Source organism: Saccharomyces paradoxus, chromosome IV (genome assembly GCF_002079055.1).
Source record: "Saccharomyces paradoxus chromosome IV, complete sequence".
Taxonomy (NCBI): domain Eukaryota; kingdom Fungi; phylum Ascomycota; class Saccharomycetes; order Saccharomycetales; family Saccharomycetaceae; genus Saccharomyces; species Saccharomyces paradoxus.
The window spans coordinates 775799-800131 of record NC_047490.1 but is presented as its reverse complement, the minus strand read 5'-3'; the positions used below and the strand labels follow the sequence as shown (position 1 = coordinate 800131).

The 24333-nt window shown below is 39.1% G+C and overlaps 11 protein-coding genes and 1 non-coding gene across 12 annotated transcripts; 6 read left to right on the top strand and 6 right to left on the bottom strand.

Moving 5' to 3' along the window:
• Nucleotides 1–137: 137 nt before the first annotated feature.
• CSN9 (Csn9p) lies at nt 138–626 on the top strand (the record flags this gene model as incomplete). The annotated part of the gene is made up of 1 exon (XM_033909527.1): nt 138–626. The coding sequence occupies one exon, from the start codon at nt 138–140 to the stop codon at nt 624–626; it is 489 nt and encodes a 162-aa protein (XP_033765418.1).
• Nucleotides 627–852: 226 nt separating this feature from the next.
• Nucleotides 853–1398, bottom strand: SDH4 (succinate dehydrogenase membrane anchor subunit SDH4; the record flags this gene model as incomplete). Its single annotated transcript, XM_033909526.1, has 1 exon — nt 853–1398. The coding sequence occupies one exon, from the start codon at nt 1396–1398 to the stop codon at nt 853–855; it is 546 nt and encodes a 181-aa protein (XP_033765417.1).
• Nucleotides 1399–1818: 420 nt separating this feature from the next.
• On the bottom strand, nt 1819–2466 carry UBC1 (E2 ubiquitin-conjugating protein UBC1; the record flags this gene model as incomplete). The annotated part of the gene is made up of 1 exon (XM_033909525.1): nt 1819–2466. The coding sequence occupies one exon, from the start codon at nt 2464–2466 to the stop codon at nt 1819–1821; it is 648 nt and encodes a 215-aa protein (XP_033765416.1).
• A 317-nt stretch (nt 2467–2783) lies between these two features.
• On the bottom strand, nt 2784–4889 carry NGG1 (histone acetyltransferase NGG1; the record flags this gene model as incomplete). The annotated part of the gene is made up of 1 exon (XM_033909524.1): nt 2784–4889. The coding sequence occupies one exon, from the start codon at nt 4887–4889 to the stop codon at nt 2784–2786; it is 2106 nt and encodes a 701-aa protein (XP_033765415.1).
• A 297-nt stretch (nt 4890–5186) lies between these two features.
• Nucleotides 5187–6155, top strand: RSM24 (mitochondrial 37S ribosomal protein mS35; the record flags this gene model as incomplete). The annotated part of the gene is made up of 1 exon (XM_033909523.1): nt 5187–6155. The coding sequence occupies one exon, from the start codon at nt 5187–5189 to the stop codon at nt 6153–6155; it is 969 nt and encodes a 322-aa protein (XP_033765414.1).
• Nucleotides 6156–6491: 336 nt separating this feature from the next.
• HMO1 (Hmo1p) lies at nt 6492–7232 on the bottom strand (the record flags this gene model as incomplete). The annotated part of the gene is made up of 1 exon (XM_033909522.1): nt 6492–7232. One exon carries the CDS (start codon nt 7230–7232, stop codon nt 6492–6494), a length of 741 nt encoding a protein of 246 aa, XP_033765413.1.
• Nucleotides 7233–7715: 483 nt separating this feature from the next.
• On the top strand, nt 7716–8777 carry ARG82 (inositol polyphosphate multikinase; the record flags this gene model as incomplete). Its single annotated transcript, XM_033909521.1, has 1 exon — nt 7716–8777. The coding sequence occupies one exon, from the start codon at nt 7716–7718 to the stop codon at nt 8775–8777; it is 1062 nt and encodes a 353-aa protein (XP_033765412.1).
• Nucleotides 8778–8957: 180 nt separating this feature from the next.
• Nucleotides 8958–11015, bottom strand: SUP35 (translation termination factor GTPase eRF3; the record flags this gene model as incomplete). Its single annotated transcript, XM_033909520.1, has 1 exon — nt 8958–11015. The coding sequence occupies one exon, from the start codon at nt 11013–11015 to the stop codon at nt 8958–8960; it is 2058 nt and encodes a 685-aa protein (XP_033765411.1).
• Nucleotides 11016–11535: 520 nt separating this feature from the next.
• HSP42 (heat shock protein HSP42) lies at nt 11536–12663 on the bottom strand (the record flags this gene model as incomplete). Its single annotated transcript, XM_033909519.1, has 1 exon — nt 11536–12663. The coding sequence occupies one exon, from the start codon at nt 12661–12663 to the stop codon at nt 11536–11538; it is 1128 nt and encodes a 375-aa protein (XP_033765410.1).
• A 1012-nt stretch (nt 12664–13675) lies between these two features.
• On the top strand, nt 13676–13747 carry SPAR_Dtrna14Q. Its single transcript has one exon. It is a non-coding gene; the product is annotated as a tRNA-Gln (tRNA).
• A 507-nt stretch (nt 13748–14254) lies between these two features.
• Nucleotides 14255–20266, top strand: SEC7 (Arf family guanine nucleotide exchange factor SEC7; the record flags this gene model as incomplete). The annotated part of the gene is made up of 1 exon (XM_033909518.1): nt 14255–20266. One exon carries the CDS (start codon nt 14255–14257, stop codon nt 20264–20266), a length of 6012 nt encoding a protein of 2003 aa, XP_033765409.1.
• Nucleotides 20267–22578: 2312 nt separating this feature from the next.
• STB3 (Stb3p) lies at nt 22579–24120 on the top strand (the record flags this gene model as incomplete). Its single annotated transcript, XM_033909517.1, has 1 exon — nt 22579–24120. One exon carries the CDS (start codon nt 22579–22581, stop codon nt 24118–24120), a length of 1542 nt encoding a protein of 513 aa, XP_033765408.1.
• Nucleotides 24121–24333: the final 213 nt, after the last annotated feature.

Here is a 24333-nt window from a genome sequence, read left to right as displayed (position 1 = left end):
TTTGGGAATGCGAAAATTATTGAGCAATTCATTGTCAACCTTTTTTTTTAATACATATTTATATTACAAACAAAAGTAAACAAAGGTAAACAGAAGGGAAGAACAAGTGATGATCTACATAGTTCAGATAAGGAAGAATGGTGGTGAAAGAAGAAATAATAAAAGCAATAGAAGATCCCCGCAAATATCATTACAAAAAAGAATGGTTAAATAGTAAAGATCTCGATGAACGACAATTATTCGAAATATTTGCCTTTGGCAACATTAAGGATCTACCAGAAAATATAATTCTAACATCATTAATGCGATCAAAATTGGAAAAATTAACTTTGGTATCATTAAGCGAAATATATAATGAGTTAAGTTACGAGTTGGTTAGGAAAGAATGTCAAATTGAAGACGACAGTATTATCGAAAGCCATTTAATTCAGTTGCAGGGTATTCTGAAAGCAGAGATGGATTCAGTCAATAAATCTATGAAATTTTCAAAAAGATTCGATTGCAGAGATGTATACTGTCATGAAAGAGAACTGACGGTAATTGAAAACCCGCGAGTGACGAAAGAGTATTTACTTCATAATCTCCGGAGCTGGGAAACAAAGCTCAAACAGAATATATTGGAGTAAACTAATAAGAAAAGGACAATGGTATCAACAATATTAAGAGCTGACAAATAAATAAGTGAATAATCGATGAATAATAAATGAATGAATAATAATAATAAATAAATAATAGTAAATAAGGCAAAAGTATAACGGCAGAAAGCAACTTAAAAGTGAAAATGATACCAGACACACCGCTACTATAAATGTGCGTGTTACATAACCGAACAAGTGCTTCGCGGTGATTTATCTACTTCTTGACTTCAATCTTTTCATTTTTTTCTTTCCTGGGAGAATGCCATAGACTTTTTACTAGGCCAACAACACCATCGTTCTCAGTTTCCAGTTTATAGATCCCAAAGAGGGAGACGGCAGAGCCGAGGCCCAACATATACATGGCGTATTTGTGCCAAACACCGTAGACTCTCTCAGAAATATAATCGGTGATACAAGAGTTAAATTCCATGTAACAATATCCTAAAACCATGACGGAAAAGAAGGAATCAGCTGCAGTGGACAATGGACCAGTTGTTAGCATTGCTGTCGTAGCTAATGGAACGACGGACAGTGCAAAGATTTTTTCCATGTACCAGTGGTATGAGCCCTCTAATTTATTCTCAGGGGGGGGGATGTAGGCATCATTGGGAGTGCCTTTAACACCACCTGGTTTCTGGGGTAATATGGGTAAAAATGGGATGGTTAAGCTCTTCTTAGCGGTAGACTGGAAGGCTCTTACTGTGGTCGTATGAAAAATTCTCCTTCCATTTATACATTTCATGGATCTTGGCAACATCATAGTTATAAGGCGCGAAGGAAGAAAATCAAAAGTGTAGAGACGATCAAGAAAACAACAGAATGGGAAATTAGATATAACTACCTTCCAATGCAATGCTTATCCTTCTAATTCTACCGCAAGCCGACCTACTTCGGTCCCCTGATCGCTCGAGGGCTTCTCCTTATATAACCGAATTGCGCCTGTGTTCTTCCGAAGGCGCCCCGGAATTAAAAAAACGGCAGCGATTGGCTCAATGCTTTTGGCATATAAAGGAAGGCATTCATGTATTCTGAATAGTACTTAACGTGCCTCATTGTTCTTTTATGGCTGTGTGATCATCAAGAATATGGATACACGTTGAAATATCCCTACTTGGTGTTCTACTCATATGGTTTATTTATTCTTTATTTACTTACTTACTTGGTGTGTTTTTTTATCTCTTCACTTCAACAATTCTTCGATGATACGGTTGGCCGTGTTGTTGTCATTGGGGTCTAGGGACTTAACGCCTAGTCTTCTCAAAACTTCGACAATCTTGTCCTTTTCAAAACCTTGGGATTCAAACTCCTCAATTAGATCGTGATCAATCCCATATAAATCAGACTCCTCTACATTGCCTTTTTGGCCATTGGAAGTCTCACTGGCGTATAATCTCGTCCATAGTGCCGCAGTTTTATTAAAAGATTCCCTATCCCGTAGATAATGTTGTGCTACTTCAGCATCTTGAGGATCATTAGGCTCTGGAGATTGTAACAGTGCTTGCAGCGAAATCAATGCAGACTTTAGCGTTATCACTGGCGACCATGCATTCTTAAGAATATCCAGACAAATGGCACCCGTCACTGATGATATGTTTGGATGGTATACTTTTGTGTCGAACTGCATCTTTGGTGGCTTGAATGGATATTCCATAGGCACTTCAATATCCACAATAAATTTGCCACCTTCATACGGTGTTCCAGGTGGACCCAAAAATGTGCCCTTCAAATGATGGATATCAGATTCACTCACAAATTCAAGAGTGATATGAGCTGCAGGATCATCCTTGACAGCTTGGATTTCTTTCATAATTCTCTTAGCTCTAGACATCGCTTACTTCTTACTATTACTTATATATATACCGCTTGTTTTTGAATGTATCCAACCACTAGACTACGATACTTCTGCCGTTACACTTGCTTCAATTGATTTTACGTCTACGCTCGTAATTGAAAGTAAATGCAGTCAACTGTCATCTCATTGTTTTTGCCCCTCCAAAGAATTTCAGATGGAAGAAAATGTAACAAAAATAAGGATTGTTGATGTTCGTACTATGTGACTAAGGGTTACTATTTATAAATGATTTCTCAAATAGTTAGTTATATGCGTTATTATGCTAAGTATTTCTTCTTTAGAGTTCGTGTATTTTAATTAAGTTCCACATCCTTATTGGTATTTTGTGCAAATACATCGGCTTCGTCCTCATCTTCTTCTTGGTCCATGTCTTTGAATACACTTTCATTAGGGATTCTTTTCATAATTTCAGGTTTATCAAACAACGGACCAATCTTATTAATCCACCTTTGCCTCTTATCTAGAAGCGATTTTAAACTCGAATTTGCAGCCTTTTGTTGTGCTATTTGAGATGTGGTTCCCGTGTTCACATTAGTTGAAGCTGCTGTATGATGCTTTTTTCTTTTCTTGGGTACACGAATACGCTTGACATAGGCTTGGTCAATCTGTTTGTCTAAGTCTTCTAAAATAGATGAGTATTCTTGCCATGCCAGTTGTCTCTCTACTAGTGGGATCAGCAGCGCTTTTCTTTTTTGGTTTTTCTTGGTCACTTGTTTTAAAGTCCCTTGCAATTCTCTTAATTCTGCGCTTATTTCGTCGTCTTCTCTACCGGTGATCCAATCGGGGTCATCTGAATTAGGGTTGTTCTCATCTTTGGGCAAATTCATGTATATACCTACATACTTTAATTCTCTTTTCAATCGTTCCTCAAATGTCGGATAGTCCAGGTTAATTCCATTTGTTATCCACCCAATCTGTTGCGGTAATGTACTTGTGGTACCACCATTACTGCCTTTATTTGCTACAGATTTTGTTTGAAAGGACGCTTCCTCATCAATGTCACTGTCAGGTGTTTGAACACTGGGTCCGTTCTGAGATAATGTCATATCTATACTGTCATTGTTGTTGTTTCTAGGCGATTGTATATCGTCTTCTCCTCCTGCCCTCGGTACTTCGCTATCTCTTATTATTTTAGAAGATTGGAATTCCGATTTATCGTTATCATCTTTTAATACAGCACTCAATAATCTAGATAGTAAGGGCCCACAAGAGATACTGTCCGTCTCCAAGATATTATCATCAAGTTCGTTGGCACTTTTTTTTGGTAGTATGGCAGATGTATCGTTTGAGTATGGCGAAGTTTTTTTAAAGGCAGGATTTTTGTCGTTTTCATCTTTGAACCAAACATCCGTGTACAAAGGGCCCAGTTTCGGTATAATAAATGGGTTTATTTCAGGATCATACGTTTTGTCAAATTGCAAGTTATCAGGTATAATATATTTCATCTTCAAAAACTTTAAGTTGTCATCGCAGAGATCTTTGAAAAAGTTTTCCACAAATGCTAAAAAGGTGTTAAATTGAATTTGATTAGTTGGTTTAGGATGCGAAAAGTCCATGTCCGGTAATTCGCCTGGTAACAAATCTTTCAGATCATTTGTGGGATAACTAGCCACATTATATTTTTTTTTCAAAAAGTCCTCTCCTGTACTTTCTAGTCCTTCTTCATTGAATAGACCGAGCGCTGCTGCTGCCCGAGGTAACGTTTGTGATACCACAAATTCTGATTTTGGATTTTTAACAGTGGGGTCGTTTTCCATTTTGTCAACGTCAATTTTTTGCTTCTTACCATCTGGCCCCTGTGTTCTTTCATTTTCTGTGGCCGCATTTTCAGTTTCAGAATCAAACGGCCTCTTTTCCCTGGGTTGATCTCTATGAACTTGTAAGTCTTTGTCTTCATTAATTTCTTCTTTGGCCATACTATCAGCGGATTGTTTGATGCTTTCTACATCGTTCTCAATTGTGTCGGGAATCTTATCAGAAGGAGGAGGCTTTGGTGGGCTTTGTACCCCTTTCTCATTTATATTTTTTTCTTTATTGACAGCAGTATTTTCGTCCTGCCTGTCTGCATTTGGAATTTCCTGCTTTTCATCGTTTGCTTCCTTCTCATTTTTACTGTCTCTTATTTTCCGAAGCGCATCAATGGTCTCTTGATCACTTCGGGCAATTGTGCCCAGTATTTCATTGAGGCTATCCAATTGGCTTTGCAATTCCAGTAATGTTTTTTTATTGGGTATGGATCTAACGCTTTTCCCATTGAGCATTCCAATATCACGCTCGAAAGTCAGATCTAATGTTTTTAGCATTGACGATAAAAGTTTCGACGGAGTATCGTCTGCTCCCTCTTTTTTGGGAAGTTTTTCGCCCTTTGGCAGCTTTCCTCTTCTTCCATGTCTAGGCATATGTCCTGTCCAGTACTTGTCGTCGCTCCGTCTTTCCTATGTTTTTCCAACTTCCTTACGGTAATCATTACCACCAATATTCCATTTGATGGCGTTCATTTAATGACTGCCATTGTTTTGTTGTCGTCGGCGAGCCTTTATCGCGTTGCACGTCGGAGCTCTCTCCTATGAATTCCGCTAAGCAATAACGCTAATAATACCTATATGTAACCGAGCATGAGTATATTGTGATTGGTGAAGAAGGCAGTCAAGCGCTCAAAACTATTTGAACGCTACCACAATACTATCATTAGGGAGATGAAGGCACCACTGGCGTTATGGAAAGCCTCTAAGGCCAGCTTATGGAGCACTCAGAAAAGGGCCTTGTCAATGTCTAGACGCTTGAACAATGATGCAGGCGGTGGAGTTTCAAGTACTCTCGCTACAAGAGAGGGACCAGCTTTTCCAGCAGATCTATATATGCATCCTGAGAAATGGAAAGGATTACCGCCCCAAAGAATTTTGGAGCTGTATTGGGAAAGGATGGCTAGATTGGGTTCAGAATATAAACCTAATAAAGACGAACTGAATGCTTTATTATCTACTTCTGAGCACACAAATGTACCTGTTAACGATATTAAAAAGTTATATCATAAAGGAGAGCAAGGCGCTATTGATATAAAAGGTGGGAGCGTAAATCGCGATAACAGTCTTAGACCATTTATGTTTGACGAACTACCATCTCAAGCTCAGGAACTAGTAGCCCAACATCGTGAACAAAGATTCTATAATCGATTAGCCGCGTATGAATTACCACTATTGGCACAATATCGCCAGGAATACGAGAGACCATCTCCAGAAACTCATCCGGTCACTTATAGGTTCACTAGCTATGTCGGTGAAGAACATCCGAATTCAAGGAAGGTTGTATTGAGTGTTAAAACAGGAGAATTGGGCCTAGAGCCAAAATCATTACATAAGTTTAGAGTATTAGCCAGGTCGCGTTATGATCATACTACGGATATTTTTAAAATGTCTAGTGACAAATTTGAACATGCATCACAAAATGGACGTTATTTGCATGATATTCTACAGAGACTGTTAGCAGAGTCAAAAGATTTGACAGAGGATGATTTTAGCGATGTCCCCCTTGACACAAGGCATACCATCGCCAAGAGTTTGCGTAAAAAGAAGCGTGATTATGAGTTCCCTGAACACTGGAAACGCCCTGAAGATGCGCCAAAGAAGAAATTTGATATTGTAGATCAATTATTGAGCACGCTTTAATAAATGTTCAAAATAAGAAGAAACTGCCTCCTGTATATACTGTGTATTTGTTTTGCTTCCTTCTTTTTTTCTTCATAATGTACATAATCTCGTCGTAATACCATGTTAAGAGAGCTTTCGAAAGATATAATCGCAAATTTAGAACTGAATACATACATATACACAAAGTGAAATAAAAAGGAAGATATACTGTTACAAGAGGAGAGATAAATAAATATATATATATATATGTACATTATGGACAAGGCAAAACCATGCTGCCATATTTCATTCCTTTTTTTATTATCATAATTATTGTAGGGAGATAGGAGTGATAATAACGAGTTTGTCTGTTTATCAAATAGAAGAGTTGGATTTGTCCTTCTTCTTATCCTTCTTCTTCTTCTTCTTCTTCTTTTCCGAAGATCCGTCATCATCGTGTGGTCTCTTTTCCACAGGAGGTTCAGCGGCGTGCTGTAAACTGAAGGGAATTGGAACTGGTGCATGAGTTGGACCGTTTTCCAAAGAGGCTGGTGGTAGGGTACCGTTTTTCTTCGCTTCTAAATATTTGGATTTCTCTCTTTGATAGTTTTCCAACTCGACGTTGTAAGCCTGCTTCCATTTTTCTTTCTCGTTATCACTTAATTCCTTCCATTTTTTGGAGATTTCTTGAGTGATCTCTGTGGAGGATAAAGGTGGCAAGCCAGCCTTTTGTCTGTCTTCACGAAGCTCTTGACGGACATACGCAGAGTAAGCAAAGAAGACGGTCAATGGCTTCTTTGGAGCATTTGGATCACGTTCGATCTTCCTTCTCACAGCCTTGACTGGGGCAGCAATAATAGCATCTTTATCATCATCCACTGGGTTAACCAACTCCGAGCTAATACCGTGCAAGTGATTTACGCCAGAAGTCAGTGTTTGCAAAGACTCAGTTAAAGTGGTGAAAGCTTCTATCTTCTCTTCTTCATCGTCGCCGATAGCATTGTAGAAATCAACAATAGAGGAGGCTGTTTGATTAGCAGCTTTTGATAATTCGAAGAGAGAGGAGACGAGGGAGTCCTTGGCGGATTTCAATTTGACAGAAGGATCTGTAGTCATGGTGTGTCAGGTTTGTTGTGCGTGGCAGGATGTACATACTAAAGCATAAGGCAGTAAACCAGCCCTGAGGGCCCGCTGGGACTAATTGGTACTTCTTGCTAAGTTCTTGAAGGAAGAGAGTGTTCCAGGCAGAGTTGCCCCCCGTGGTACTGGTGAGAATCAGGATGAATTTCCTTCCGGGAGCTTCTTTCCACCACGACGGGTGGATGAGAAAAAAAGCGGGAAAAAAAATGGTGAAAAATCACGTTCTCGAAGTTAATTGGTGGAAAATCGTGTCGGGTGATGAAACTCAAAGGACTCCGGGTAACTCAAAATTTCCCATTAAAATGTCTTTATACTGTATACAAATAATGGAACCAGATGAAATAAAACGATGCTACTGCAGCTCCCTTTTTTTAATGGTGGTTTACTAAGCGATTTCGATTAGTAGCTTGCACGGATATGTGCATACATATATGCCTGCATAAGTAGAACTTTTTTCACATGGATACGGTAAGCAACTATAGGGTTTTAGAGCATAAAGCTGCCGGTCACGACGGCACTCTAACTGACGATGATGGGTTGCTAATTTTTAAACCGGCCTTGCCACAGGAACTGGAATTTTATAAAGCTATACAAGTGAGAGATATGAGTCGAAGAGAGTCTTCGAGTGGTGGAGATGCCCCCCTGTACTCTTGGATGCCGACGTATCTTGGAGTCTTGGATGAAGGGACAAAAGTCGAGAAAAGTGGCGATGCTGCGCTTCTGAAGATAGATCAACGGTTAAGTGATTCCACTGATAGCCTTGATTCAAGACCTATGTGGTCTGAAAAGTGCAAGCAGTACCTCGTATTAGAAAATTTATTATATGGATTTAGTAAACCTAATATACTTGATATAAAACTAGGCAAAACATTGTATGATTCAAAGGCATCATTGGAGAAAAGAGAGAGGTTGGAAAGAGTCAGTGAGACAACGACTTCAGGATCTTTGAGTTTCAGAATATGCGGTATGAAAATACAGAAGAATCCCTTTGTGTTGAAGCAGCTTTTGCCCGAATATTACGAGGAAGAAGCAGACACCGATTATATTTTTATAAATAAGCTTTATGGTCGTTCAAGAACCGATCAAACCATTTCAGACGCGATTGAGCTTTACTTCAACAATATGCATTTATCGGATGCGAGAAAGCATCAATTGAAGAAAACATTCTTAAAAAGATTGCAGCTGTTTTATAACACTATGTTGGAAGAAGAGGTTAGAATGATATCAAGTAGTCTTTTGTTTATTTACGAAGGAGACGCGAAGCGATGGGAGTTATCAAATGACGTCGACAAACTTATGCGTGATGACTTTATAAACGATGATGACGATGTTGACGGTGATGATGACGATGATGATGATGCCAAGGGGAGCAGCGGCGAACCAAAGGATAAAACAACGGGTTCTTTGAGCTCGATGTCACTGATAGATTTTGCACATTCTGAAATAACCCCGGGAAAGGGTTATGATGAAAACGTCATAGAGGGAGTTGAAAACTTGCTGGATATTTTTATGAGATTTTAGATATATTGAGGGAAGTAAATTTTACCTTGTTTATGGTATATGGTACAAAAAGAACTAAACTAATTATACGTTTATATATATATATATATAACAGCTTTATTAAACCGGGTTTTTTATAGAAAAGAAAATGCTTTATGATCGGTATTGTTGTGGTTGCATTTACTTGTGTTTGCAAGAGATTTATTCAGCAATTTTAACAATCTTACCAATTGCTATTGTGGTACCTTGATCTCTCAAAGTGAATCTACCTAATTGAGGGTAATCTTGGTAAGTCTCGACACAAACTGGAGCTTCAGTCTCTAAGACAGCAATGACCTTCATACCCTTCTTAGCAAACGCAGGTGGTTTCTTTGATTTACGGTTAGTACCCTTTTCCAATTTGTGCAATAACTTAACAATATGAACTTCTTCGATTGCTGTATGAACATGCATAACGCATGAAAAACCAGCAGCAATAATAGATTTTAACTCGACAATCGCAATTTGAGCTACAAACTTGGTAACACTTTTGATAGGGTTCTTTGGTGATGTTAGTACGAACCCTGGTGAAATGTCTTCTTCTTCAACACCTTTGATTCTTAGTTTAACTTGTTCACCACACATAGCCATGTCAACTTCATTTTCAGTTTCGTTGTAAATGTTTTGAATTTCCACTGCGGTTTTGTTAGGCATCAATAGCGTGGATTGGCCCTTTTTGATATGACCAGATTCAATCTTACCTTCAACGATGGTACCTAAATCCTTCATCTTAGCGGCAATAGGCAACATGAAGGGAGCATTGATGTGACGGTCGACGTGGTTCATTGTGTCCAAATATTCCAACAGAGTTGGGCCAGTGTACCATGGGCATTCTTTTGGGTCTACGTGATCTTTCAGGTTTGCACCACTGTAACCAGATACTGGCATGAATACAACATCTGTCTTGATATTGTAGCCAATTGCTCTCAAGAAATTGCTGACATTACTCACACATTGGTCATAACGTTCCTTAGACCAGTTAACAGTTGGGTCATCCATCTTATTTACGACAACAACCATCTTATTAACACCTTGGGTCTTGGCTAATAGAGCGTGTTCACGTGTTTGACCACCTCTTTCAAAACCAGTTTCGTACTCACCCTTTCTGGCGGAAATGACCAAAACACCAACATCAGCTTGAGAAGCACCACCGATCATCTCGGAAACGTACATTTTATGACCAGGGGCATCCAATATAGTATAACGCCTTTTTTCAGTTTCGAAGTAGGCTTTACCAACTTCAATTGTTTTACCATCATTTCTTTCTTCTTTGTTGGTATCCATGACCCATGACAAGTACCAACCCTGTCTGCCCGCATCCTTGGCCTCTCTTTCATATTTCTCAATTGTTCTCTTATCGACAGAGCCGGTCAAGTACAGTAGATTACCACCCATAGTGGATTTACCAGCATCAACATGGCCCATGAAAATTAAAGAAACGTGATCCTTACCCCCGAACATGTCATTAACAACTTCGTCATCGACTTCTTCTTCCTGTTCTTTGATCAAGGCATCAGCACTGTTAACGTTGGCATTGTTGGTGTCATCTGTCGATTCAGAGATTTTCAGGTCTTCTACCTTTGGCAGTTCCGATTTCTGCTCCTTTTTTTCTTCGGCCTTAACTGGTTTCTCTTCTTTTTCAACTGGTTCTTCGAGTTTTGTTGGTTCTTTGGTTGGTTCTTTGTTTTCGGTGGGTTTGTCTTCCTCCTTCATTTCAGATCCGGCAGGTTTTGTGTCGACCTTCTTGGTAGCATTGGCCAACTTGATACCGGAACTGGAAACAAGCTTCAAAGTTTTCTTTGGTTTGGGAGCGGCTTGCTTTTGTTGCTTTTGGAAGTCGTTCAAAGACATACCTTGAGACTGTGGTTGGAAACCAGCTTGATATCCTTGTGCATTGTTATTGTAGTTGAAGTTTTTGTAATTGCCACGGCCACCTTGTGGATTGAACTGTTGCTGATAACCGCCTTGAGGATTGTACTGTTGATAGCCACCTTGGGGATTATATTGTTGCTGATAACCGGCGTCTGGATTGTGCTGTTGGTAGCTGCCTTGCTGGTACCCAGAATAACCTTGGTAATTTTGGTAATATCCACCTGCAGGTTGGGATTGAGCATTGTAAGCTTGATAACCTTGGTATCTGTTGTTACCTTGTTGTTGGTTAGAGTTTTGGCCGTATTGCTGGTAGCTTTGCTGATTGTTACCTTGGTTTGAATCCGACATTGTTGCTAGTGTACAGATATAGACGTTGTTCCGAGTAAATTGATGGAGAAGCCCTCTTTTGCCACTATCTAATGGAGCCGTTCAAAAGAGGATGCACCAACATACACTGAGCTGAAGCTGTGCGTGCGAGTTTGGTCAACTGAAAAAAAATTTTTCTCTCAAAAAGAAAATAAAAATGAATCACATTATACGATGTAGGTAAGATTTAATACCCGGTTGGAATGTACATTTCAAGAGCAAAAGTAAGAAGTGACAGTAACTCTTGTATGGTATTAGCAGATACCCTTTTTCCGTGAACAAAAAGTTCTGATCCATTTTTGCGTGAACGAATTCTGCTCTGAACATTCACAATTTTATGGAGCGGACTAGGAAAATACAAAAGAAACGACACAGATTTAGCCATTGCGTCGCGACATCGTAATAAAAAATTATAATTAGAGTCACAATGGCAGCTAAAGAGGAGGGAAGAAAAAGATTGTATATATAACAATGTATGTATGTGTGTACACAGGTAAGGTATTCAATTTGTTACCGTAGGGTTGGGATTTTCTTCAAACTCCAATTCTTCGTCGGGTATTTCTTCAATGGCAATTCTCTTTTTCGGCTTTGGCTTTTCAGTGTCATTAACAATTTTAGGTACCTTGATTTGTAGCAGACCATTGTTATAGGTGGCCTTGATCTCTTCGTCTTTAATGCGTGGCAGCACAGGAAATTTAACGGTTCTTTCAAATGCACCATATTTTAATTCCGTGATCTTCAAGAACTTTTCATCGATACCCACTCTGTCTTCGATTTTACCCTTGATGAGCATCTCATGGGAAGATGGGTGGTAATCAATGTGGAAAGCCTTAGAGTTGGCACCTGGCAGCGCAAGGACAACCACGTAAGTGTCCTCGGTGTCGTAGACGTTCACTTCTGGTGAAAATGGTAAGTCCATTCTCGTCTCAGGCTTGGAAACCTGTAGCGGGTCAGGGATTGGGGAAGGCGCTTGCAGATGAGCGAACGATGAAGAATTTTTGGTTAGCGGTGGTCTCGATGACGCTTCCGGCTGATCCAAAGGGTTTTTTTCTTTGTCACTTTCCGCTGTTTCCTCTTTAGATATCTCGGACTTCTCCTTTTCCCTTCCCTTTCCGTCCTCTCCTTGCACATCATTTGCTTCAGTTTCTGGTTCAGTGCCCTCATAAGGTGGGACGCCTATTAACGCACTTAGTAAGTCGTTTAAGCTATTTGCCTGTTGGTCGCTCCTATTGCTCCTGGCAGTATTGCCATGGTAATACGATGGATATCTTCTCGCGTTGCTGCCCTCTTCCCCCTCTTCTTTTCTTACAGCACCACTGTTACCCATCATATCTTCGTCTTGGTCCTCTTCCTCGCCGTCCTCATCATCGTAACCGTATTCGGGACTATAGTAATACGCTTGTCCAGGGAATTGATAGTAATAGGTATTAGGAACGCCGTTGTATCTGTTATACAATGGATGGTGATGGCGGGGGTGATGCCCGCCAACATGCACCTGTCCGTAATGCGGATGATATCTCTGTGGTCTTTGTGATTGGCGAGGTAATCCTTGTTGCCCTCTCTGGCCAGTTTGGTTGGACAATGCGTTCAAAACGTCATAAAGGGATAGGGATGGCTGGTAAAAACTCATTGATTTGACTTAGTTCGATCTTAGTTTGTGTGGGACTTGGACAGTTGCCTGAATGTGTCGGTATATAATGTATGGTTCTGACTATTGCGCAAATAATGAGAATAAGGGATAGCTCCTGTCAGAATCATATAGAAGACGATAGCAAGTCTTATATAGGCAAGTTCACAGTGAACCTCCCCCCTGCCGCCGAGAACCGCCCCTGTACTCGCCCCTGGCCAGATCTTCCTAAATTCGCGAACCTTCCAGAATTTTTAAGCGCGCGCTTAAGAAAGGTTGCCGCCCACTAATAGCTTCTGCCAAATTACGCTGGCAGGACACCACCAGAATTGTCTGAGCGGCTGGCAGAGTAAGCAGAGTTGAAGTGTATCCTGCTTTTAACAAGTTTCATTTATTCTACATTCCTTATGTGCCAAGCATTACCGATTCCATCCTTTAACAATTTTTCGTTCATCATCGACTGTTTGCTTGTTTCTCTTACCGATTTATCATTCGATGCTGGCTAAATATTAAAAAAAATTCAAAGATAGTTTGCATCATATACTAAAAGTTCTCTTCAAGGATACAGGAATCTATAAATGGAATCGATAGTTCTACATAGTGTTATTACTGGTAATTGGGTGAATAATTAGATAATTGTTGGGATTCCATTGTTCTTAAAGGCTATGATATAGGTATACAGAATATACTAGAAGTTCTCCTCGAGGATATAGGAATCTACAAAAGGGAATCGATAATTCTACAGAATAATAATATTATTTCTTCTTTCGTTTTATATGTTGTCGTTCATTATCCTATTACATTATCAATCCTTGCATTTCAGCTTCCGTTAAATTTGATGACTGTTTCTCAATCTTCATGTCATCTTTTCACATCGCATGTGATAATATAATACTAAATAGATGATATTAGAATTTCATTCCAACCATTTCCGACAGTTTTCATAAACGTTTAGGGTAATGTAACGTCCTACTGACGTATTCGATTCTGAGATACAACGTCAACAGGAATTGTCGGTCCTATAGTGTAGTGGTTATCACTTTCGGTTTTGATCCGGACAACCCCGGTTCGAATCCGGGTAGGACCTCTTTTTATTATATTTTTTATCTTAAACTTACATATTTTTTTTGTCTGATATGCAACTGTCCAGCCAAGATGGTCATGAAATACACAGTTTAATACCTGTAAGGCGCTTAATGTTTTACTATTAGAGAAGGTTTATGCATATTGTTAGTTTTCCTGTACAGGAAAGAAAGTAAACGTGTAGTTTTTATCAAGGCGCCGAGTAAATTTTATAATATCGAGGCGAAGGAAAAACAAAGCAACGAGAAAGGAAACTCAAAGTTGAGATTTACATCATTTCTCCATAAAGCACCATTGCCTTCTTTCCAATTGTTTCATAAACGCAGACGGATAGGAATTGAAATCATTTTCCGGAGGAATACAAAGTATTATCTGCAACCAAGCCGCACTCGATTTCTTTAAGTTTCTCCAGAACCAATAAAAAAGTAATATCTTGAACTGTTTCTTTCTCATTTTTTCCCCGAATTCAATTAAAGAAGATAAGAGACAAGTCTAAGTGCTACTATATCTGATGTCTGGACAAAATTCAGCAGTGAATGCTGAAAAAAGCGATGCCGAAACATCTCCAAAAGTAGAGGCTGCTTCAGTCAATCAAGCTGTGAAACCACAGAATGATGTAAAAGAAGAAATTAATGAGACAAACGAGGAAGATCAAAGGCGCAAAGAGCCAGAAAGTGTTGGCAATACAGCAAAAACAGAAGAATCAAGTAACGACGCCACTAGGGAAACACAAGTGCCCGAGGGAACCGAAGATACCAATGACAGTTCCACTAGCGATGAAGGTGAGGATGAAGATGAAGAGTCTGATGAAGACGACGAGGATGAGGATGAAGACGAAAATGATGAAGACGCGGATAGCAATAGTTCTGAAACTAGTTCCGAAGACGGGGAAGATTCTGAATCAGTCTCAGGGGAAAGTGCTGGCAGTAGCTCTGGAGAAGATGAAGAATCTGATGAAAGCGATGGTAATACATCGAATAGCTCCTCTGGCGATGAAAGCGGGTCGGAAGTGGAGGAGGAGGAGGAGGAGGAGGAAGAGAATATTGACGAAGCAGTTATCGCTCATCAGGATAGTGTTCCCACCAACAATTCTACTGCCCCAAGGTCTACCCATACAAGAAATATTTCTCTATCTTCAAGTGGTTCGAACACAAACTCAACCATAATTTTAGTGAAAACTACGTTGGAGACTATTCTAAATGATAAGGACATTAAAAAGAATTCGAACGCTCAAAAGGCTATCGAAAGGACATTACAAAAATTTAAGGAATTCGATCCGCAAACCACGAATAACCCACATTACGTGGATTCAATACTGGTATTCGAAGCATTGAGGGCAAGTTGTCGTACTAAGTCTTCCAAAGTTCAAAGTTTGGCTTTGGATTGTCTGTCAAAACTGTTTTCTTTTAGATCCCTAGACGAGACCCTGCTAGTGAACCCCCCCGACTCTTTGGCCTCTAACGATCAACAACAAGATGCAGCCGATGGTATAACACCGCCTCCAAAGCAAAAAATTATAGACGCTGCAATTGATACCATTTCGGACTGTTTCCAAGGTGAAGGCACTGACGACCGTGTTGAACTACAAATCGTTAGAGCTTTATCTAGTTGTATTTTAGAAGAGGATTCAAGTTCTTTGTGCCATGGTGCTTCCTTATTAAAGGCTATCAGAACAATCTACAACGTTTTTGTCTTTTCGTTGAATGCATCTAACCAAGGTATTGCTCAAGCCACGTTAACGCAAATTATTAGTTCAGTGTATGATAAAATCGATCTCAAACAAACAGCCTCTTCAACAGTGTCTTTATTGACAAAAAACCATCAACAGCAGTCTGCTACAGAACTTTCCGAATTTTCTGAAAATGTGGAAACGCCGGCTCCCTTAACTTTAGAAAATATGGATAAGTTAAATGACGATGAGGAAAGACTGATGGATGCTCAACAACCTGATTCTAATGCTATCACTAACCAAGATTTAGCTGTTAAGGATGCGTTCTTAGTGTTCAGAGTCATGGCGAAAATATGCGCTAAACCCTTAGAAACAGAACTTGACATGAGATCACATGCCGTTAGGTCAAAACTTTTATCTCTTCACATCATCTACTCTATTATCAAAGATCATATTGACGTATTCCTTTCCCATAATATTTTCCTGCCAGGAAAGGAGCGTGTCTGTTTTATCGATTCAATTAGACAATATTTACGTCTTGTTTTATCAAGGAATGCTGCCTCGCCCTTAGCCCCAGTTTTCGAAGTTACTTTAGAAATTATGTGGTTACTAATTGCTAATTTAAGAGCAGATTTCGTAAAAGAGATTCCAGTCTTCCTAACAGAAATTTACTTCCCCATTTCAGAACTAACCACTTCCACCTCTCAACAAAAGAGATACTTTTTGAGTGTTATTCAACGAATTTGTAACGACCCAAGAACTCTAGTTGAATTTTACTTGAATTATGATTGCAATCCTGGAATGCCAAATGTCATGGAGATAACAGTTGATTATTTAACAAGATTGGCTTTAACTAGGGTGGAAATCACTCAAACTCAAAGATCATACTACGATGACCAAATATCAAAATCCCTGTCCACCTACAATTTCTCGCAATTGCCCCTTTTGACTTCTTCCAACTTGTCTTCTAGTCCTGATGTTGGCCAGGTCAATTTACTTTTCCCACTTGATTTTGCTCTCAAAATGGTGTCACTAAATTGCATTGTGTCAGTTCTGCGTTCCTTGAGTTCATGGGCTCACAAAGCTTTAAATCCAAATCCACATAATTCTAATAAGGTATCACTAAACACAACATCCTCAGGTCCTCAAGAATCTAGATCATCTTTGAGTAACGAGGTAAGGTCTTCTATTATGACCAGTAATGACGATTTCAAGCCGACATATGAAGACGAGGAAAGCAGATCATTGAGCAGTCAAAATATCGATGCAGATGACCCCACACAATTTGAAAATTTGAAATTAAGAAAAACCGCTTTGTCGGAATGTATTGCTATCTTCAACAATAAGCCAAAAAAAGCCATCCCAGTACTCATTCAAAAGGGGTTTTTGAAGGATGATTCTCCAACTTCTATTGCCAAGTGGTTGTTAGAAACGGAAGGCTTGGACATGGCTGCCGTTGGAGACTATTTAGGTGAAGGAGACGACAAGAACATCGCTATAATGCACGCATTTGTTGATGAATTTGACTTTACTGGTATGTCCATTGTTGACGCATTAAGGTCATTCTTACAGAGTTTCAGGTTGCCTGGTGAAGGTCAAAAAATTGATAGATTCATGCTGAAATTTGCAGAAAGATTTGTTGATCAAAACCCTGGAGTATTTTCAAAGGCGGATACCGCATACGTGCTTTCGTACTCTTTGATCATGTTGAACACTGATCTACATTCGTCACAAATCAAAAATAAGATGTCCTTACGGGAGTTTTTAGAAAACAATGAAGGAATAGACAATGGAAGAGATCTACCCAGAGAGTTTTTGGAAGGTTTATTCAACGAAATTGCCAACAATGAAATCAAATTGATTTCAGAACAGCATCAAGCAATGCTTTCAGGTGATACCAATCTTGTTCAACAACAGCAATCTGCTTTCAACTTTTTTAATTCTCGTGACTTGACGAGAGAGGCATATAATCAAGTTTCAAAAGAAATTTCATCTAAAACAGAGCTAGTTTTCAAGAATTTGAATAAGAATAAAGGGGCCCCAGATGTCTATTATGCAGCCTCTCACGTTGAACATGTTAAGTCAATTTTTGAAACACTATGGATGTCCTTTTTAGCAGCATTAACCCCCCCATTTAAGGATTATGATGACATCGACACAACGAATAAGTGTTTAGAAGGTTTGAAAATATCAATTAAAATTGCTTCTACTTTTAGAATCAATGATGCTAGAACCTCCTTTGTGGGTGCGTTAGTACAATTTTGTAACCTTCAAAACCTTGAGGAAATCAAAGTCAAGAATGTCAATGCTATGGTAATTCTTCTTGAAGTCGCACTGTCCGAAGGAAATTACTTGGAAGGATCATGGAAGGACATTTTGCTGGTGGTGTCTCAGATGGAAAGACTGCAATTAATATCTAAGGGTATCGATAGAGACACAGTTCCAGATGTTGCTCAAGCTCGGGTTGCAAACCCTAGAGTTTCCTACGAATCATCAAGATCTAACAATACATCATTTTTTGATGTGTGGGGCAAAAAAGCTACTCCCACCGAATTGGCTCAAGAAAAGCACCACAATCAAACCCTATCACCTGAAATCTCTAAATTCATTTCCTCCAGCGAATTAGTCGTTTTGATGGACAATATATTTACCAAAAGTTCGGAGTTATCAGGTAATGCTATCGTCGATTTTATCAAAGCTTTAACTGCCGTATCTTTAGAAGAAATCGAATCGTCTGAAAACGCTTCCACTCCAAGAATGTTTTCGTTACAAAAAATGGTTGATGTGTGTTACTACAATATGGATCGTATCAAACTAGAATGGACGCCACTTTGGGCTGTTATGGGAAAAGCTTTTAACAAAATTGCTACAAACTCTAACTTAGCCGTGGTATTTTTCGCCATTGATTCTCTACGTCAATTGTCCATGAGATTTTTAGACATTGAGGAATTATCAGGTTTTGAATTCCAACACGATTTTTTGAAACCATTCGAATACACAGTGCAAAATAGTGGTAACACTGAGGTTCAAGAAATGATTATCGAGTGTTTTAGAAACTTCATACTAACAAAATCAGAAAGAATTAAATCTGGCTGGAAGCCTATTCTTGAATCTTTACAATATACGGCTCGCTCAAGCACTGAATCCATTGTGTTAAAAACACAATTATTGGTTAGCAACGATATCGTGACGAATCACTTTGAAAATGTATTTTCTCAGGAAGATGCCTTTTCTGAATTAGTTGGTGTTTTCAGAGAAATTACCAAAAATAAGAGATTCCAGAAACTATCTCTACATGCCTTGGAGTCGCTAAGAAAGATGACACAGAATGTTGCAGACATCTGTTTTTATAGTGAAAATAAGACTGAAGAAGAAAGGAAACATAACAACGCTTTACTTCGTGGAAAAGACATATTCCAAGATGTGTGGTTCCCTATGTTATTCTGCTTCAATGATACGATCATGACAGCTGAAGACTTAGAAGTTAGATCACGTGCATTGAACTATATGTTCGATGCTTTAGTGGCATATGGTGGTAAATTCAATGATGATTTCTGGGAGAAGATTTGCAAGAAATTGCTATTTCCTATCTTCGGTGTATTGTCCAAACATTGGGAAGTCAATCAATTTAACAGTCATGATGATTTGAGCGTTTGGCTCTCGACCACGTTGATCCAAGCCTTAAGGAACTTGATTGCCCTTTTTACACATTACTTTGAATCGTTGAATAAAATGCTTGATGGATTTTTAGGTCTGCTGGTATCGTGTATTTGTCAAGAAAATGACACTATTGCTAGAATTGGGAGGTCCTGTCTACAGCAATTGATATTACAAAATGTAACTAAATTCAATGAGTATCACTGGAATCAAATAGGTGATGTATTCGATAAATTGTTTGATTTAACGACAGCCAATGAATTGTTCGATTATGATCCGTTACAGCAAGGAAGAAAATCATCTGTCTCTCATCACCAAACGACAACTGATACCAGCCAACACTCCGATAATGAGAATAACGACAGAAGTGAAAATGATTCTAATATCAGTGAGACAGTAGAAAGAGCGCACCAAGAAGAATCCAGCGAGGATGTCGGTGGAGACATGGTTGAAACGCTCAATGGGGAAACCAAACTTAACAATGGCAACTCCATACCGACGGTGAAAGACGAATTGAGCTCAAAACCGGCTACTCTAAGTGCTCCCAAGAGAACGAAGCATATGAAACGTAGCGAGAATAACGAAGATATACGGAGGAGAATAAACATCAAGAATTCAATTGTTGTCAAATGTGTTTTACAACTTTTGATGATAGAACTGCTGAACGAATTATTTGAAAACGAGGATTTTGCCCACTGTATTCCTTACAAGGAAGCCATTAGAATTACAAGATTACTGGAGAAATCTTATGAATTTTCTCGTGATTTTAATGAGGACTATGGATTGAGGACAAGATTAGTAGAAGCTCGCGTAGTTGATAAAATCCCAAATCTTTTAAAACAAGAAACAAGTGCTGCTGCAGTTCTCCTTGACATTATGTTTCAGTTATACCTGAACGATGACGAGAAAAAGGCCGATCTAATAACTCGTCTGATCACCATTTGCATTCAGGTCGTCGAGGGTTACGTTTCCTTGGATGATAGAACCATGGAACGTAGTATTAACGCCTGGCGTTCTGTGATAGTTGAAATATTACAGGGTTACTACGAATTCGATGATGAAGACTTTAGACTGTACTGTCCAGCTATGTATGCGTTGGTGATTCAAATCTTAGATAAGAGTGTTCCAACGGAGTTGAGACATGCTGTTAAACAATTTTTAAGCAGAGTTGGTGAATTATACCTTTCCACTGATTGAAGTCTTTTTGTTGGGCGCTCAAGCAGACTGAAATATCCGTAGTGGTCGAATACAAAAGAGATAATGAGAAGGTCGATATCCTTTACTCAAATTTACACTGAGTAAGCGACAGTTATCCTTTTTAGATTCATTTAACTAATAAATAAGTATGCCGTATAACGAAACCAAATATGTAGATTATGTAGAAGGACTTATCAAGTTTTAGCCATTTTGGTGGCTTTCATTTGTGGGCTTTATATTAACTTAATTTTTACAAACATAAAAAAAAGGATGTAATCTTAACCTAAAGTATATAAGCAATTAAGGGTGCACGTAATCGTTTCCCAATGAACAGGAAAGGTAAAGGAACCAAACACGGATGCTACATAACGTGAGCGTAGTGCTACGCAGTGTTACTCAACGGATCTAACTATAGAAGACGATCGACTGCACGTAGGGTTCGAGGTTAAGAAAGGCCCAAATGAGTTGTTTGCTATGTCATCACGAAACCACTGATTTAAATGGTCCAAACTACTAACAATAAGGTAGCACAATTTTCATCAAAATAATGGAACATACTGATTTTCGTCACGGATTTATTTGATACAGGCAGCAGATGAGGAAGGTATTACTTGCAATGAAGGTGAATAAGAAAGTAAGACCATATACAGGCCGGCTGTTTATCCTGAGCATCAATATGCTACGAATGAGAGCCACCAGTGATGAAAAAAAAAGTATGTAAGAACCTGTTTGAGCATAAACGGCTCGATGCTAAAGTATACATGGCCATATTTGCTTGCTTGCTTTTGCAGTGTCTCTTCCGTAAACACCCGAGCGAATGAGCCTATCAAGAATACTACTCTGCTATGGACAGTCTCACTTACATAGCGTTAAATGAGCTCAACTGTTCGTTATTCAGCCGGAAATATACATTCCATGTGGCAGGAAACATCGGCTGCGTTTACATCTTACGCAGCCGTGTACTTCGTAGGTGTATGTTTGCCATTATGTCGATATAACCGTGCCTTCGCACAGACAACTTCTAATCATAAAGCACTGTGGAAGTTGTTGAGCATTTTAAGACAGATGTTCTTCATGTATGAGCCCTAACCTAACAGGTTGAAAACTCGAATTGTCCCTCGACCTAGTGCCTCCATCCTTGCCATTCTATTTCTTTAAAAGTATGAAGAATGAGGACGGTGTGTTCATTTGTGACGAAGTATGGCAAGATAAGTCCAAACTTCATTTTATGTGCGTTGCAATAAATGCTATGGCAGCACTGCCAGGAACCGTCTTTTGATTTTGTAATAACTTCGGACTACTGTTGTGATGTGTTACAACAGCCATACAAAAAAGACGACCATAGAGGTTGTGTTGATACTCGTGTAAGGCCACATCCTTGACCCATTATTACAAATTTAGCGCAAGAGGGCAACATCAACAAAAACTAGGGTAAGCAACATTCCCAGTCGTAAATTTCTTGTCATGGCGCTAGAACATTCCTATTGAATAACGAGAATGTTTCTAGGGCTATTGCAGCCACAAAGACTTCCTGTGATTTCTTGAGCTAGAATGTTGCTTATTCATGATACTAGCTGGGGCTTTACGTCAAGCAAGTTTCTATTGTCTCCAGATTCTTAAACAAGCACGGCAGGGAGAGGAAATCCGGTCCGGAAATATGATCTTTTCGTAGGAACATTGTAGAAGTATAATCTCAGAACAGTGTCATGAAGAATGTTAAAGAGCGTGTTGCACTGTGTTACACGGCTTTGCATGAATCTGAATACGTTAGCAATGGTATTCCTATAATAGCGTGCAAAAGTCCCTCCGGTAGTGGGATGATCACTCCGCACGTGCGCGTTGAGAGGGTTAAGGCGCCTTACATTACTAACCGAAGAGTGAACTATTTCAAATAGTCTTCATACTTCTCATGTACATCTCCACACACACTCGCACAATCTACACAATAACATAAAGATACAGGTACGGTGTAGTACCATCCATATCCCAGACAAATCGATTATAAAAGACACTGATTACAAACAGTGCCTGGCAATCCTGATCAGACACATTAATTTATCGCAAAAAAGGGCGAACTGAGATTTTCAAGAGTCGTGTTAATAACCTGTTTTCAATCGGAGCACGTGAATTTGTAACCGCTTGAAGACAAGATTAAGGACCATTCCCATATTTCCACTGAAAGAAAGAAAGAAGAACATAGTATCATTGGAACCATCTAGGTGTACGCAAATCCTAAGCTCCTGCTTTACTTTGCGCTTCTAAATAAATCGAAATTTGGAAGGGAAAGACATCATTTCGGACTATCATCCATAATGTCAGAAAACCAAAAAGAGGTATCGCCTCCTCATATCATATCAGTCAAATCCGAGGCAAACCCTAGTATATTTTCCAAACCTATTTCCACATCATCACCTGCCGGGTTGGCAGCGGCTCAAAGAGTTACGCCCGGGAAACTGTCTACTTTATTACTAGAAAAGGGACCGTTGGCCATTAGACACATTACACAGACCTTATGTCTGGATATTCCGTGTTTTAAAGATTTATCATCTTCCAAACAAAGACGACTTATCATGAGTGCTATGGAAAGTGGTGATAAAGAAAGGTCAGTGGTATTCGAAAAAATTGGGTGGGGTCAATGGTCCGCGAAAAGAGTAGACCCTGCCAACTTTGATAAGGAGTTGGAAGCAACCAATTTCGCTAACGCGAAGGTGAAAGACTTGATTTCCCAAGAGAGTCAAAGAAGGAAAAGTAACAATTCAAACTCGAACTCAGGTGGCAAAGTTGAAATGCCTGTTAAAATTGAGCATAGTATCACGAATATCGATGAGTCTACCACTCCACCCGCTGCCACTGCTTCCACCACTATTCCTGTTAATATCAAACGCAGTAAATCTCCCCTTGCAGCTGCAAACGTGGTATATATAGACGAAAATGCGCTTGCATCAGAAGATGAAGATGAGGAGTTTGATGAAGATGATCATCATTTACACTATCAAAACAAGTCGAGGAACAGCAGTAATAATTTTGGAAAAGTTTCAAATAGTGATCCCTATAGTTTTGGTAGGAGAAGGTCGCAAGTCGTGTTTGCTGATTCAAATCCCGAAAATATTGAACATGAGATAATAGCACAAAAGATTAGACCACTACTAAGGAATAGACGCCGTTCGAGCATAAAACCACATACACCTTTCATCTCCAAACTAAACACACATCAAGATTCATCCTATCTCTCCCCCAATCCAACTTCAACGACGACCCCGTCAAATAACAACAGCAACTCAAACCAAGGAAAAATAGATTTAGAGAAACTTACTGCAACAAGTGAGCCAACTTCAAGAAGAGCATCTCGTTTGTCTGTATCGAAAGAATCAAGTATTAGATCAACACTTTTTCCGAACAAAAATTACTTGATCGTCACTACAAACCCTAACTCCAAAGCTACGTCTGTTTCTACTTCGCCTAAGCTAGAGGATCAGATGAATGTGAGTTCAAACCATATATTATTATCGGATAAGGAAAAGCAGAGAGCAGCCTCAAGACGTTTAAACGAAGAATCATCTCCACAAATTGTTCCCCATTCTCATCATCAACCTCACTCAGATACAGATGAAGAAGACTGGGAATCAATTGGTGCGGCCTCTTTGAGAAATAACAGTTTAGTACCCAATATAGACAGTGTAGCAAGTTCTACTAATGGCGTAGTTAGTCCCAAACCCACCGATTCAAAGTTTACCAACTCTCAAAATGGAGATATTGAGTCCCCCACACAACACGACCAGCAAAAACATGACCAGCAGCCAAAAAATGGTGAGGATAATAGCGCTGCCTTCTTATTGATGAGTTTAAAATCTTAAGAATTTTCACCATTTCCATGAAATAAACAGAAAAACAGTAAAAAAAAATGAAAATGAAAAAAGAATACATACTTTGTTTTAATGAAAGTTTTGTTACCAAGTTTTTGCTTTAGGTTTTATCATCTCTGGATAATTATCTTTTTTTCTCACCACTTTTCACTTGTCACATTTTTTCCTTTTTTCTTTTCATATTCATTTCATATAATAGCCCGT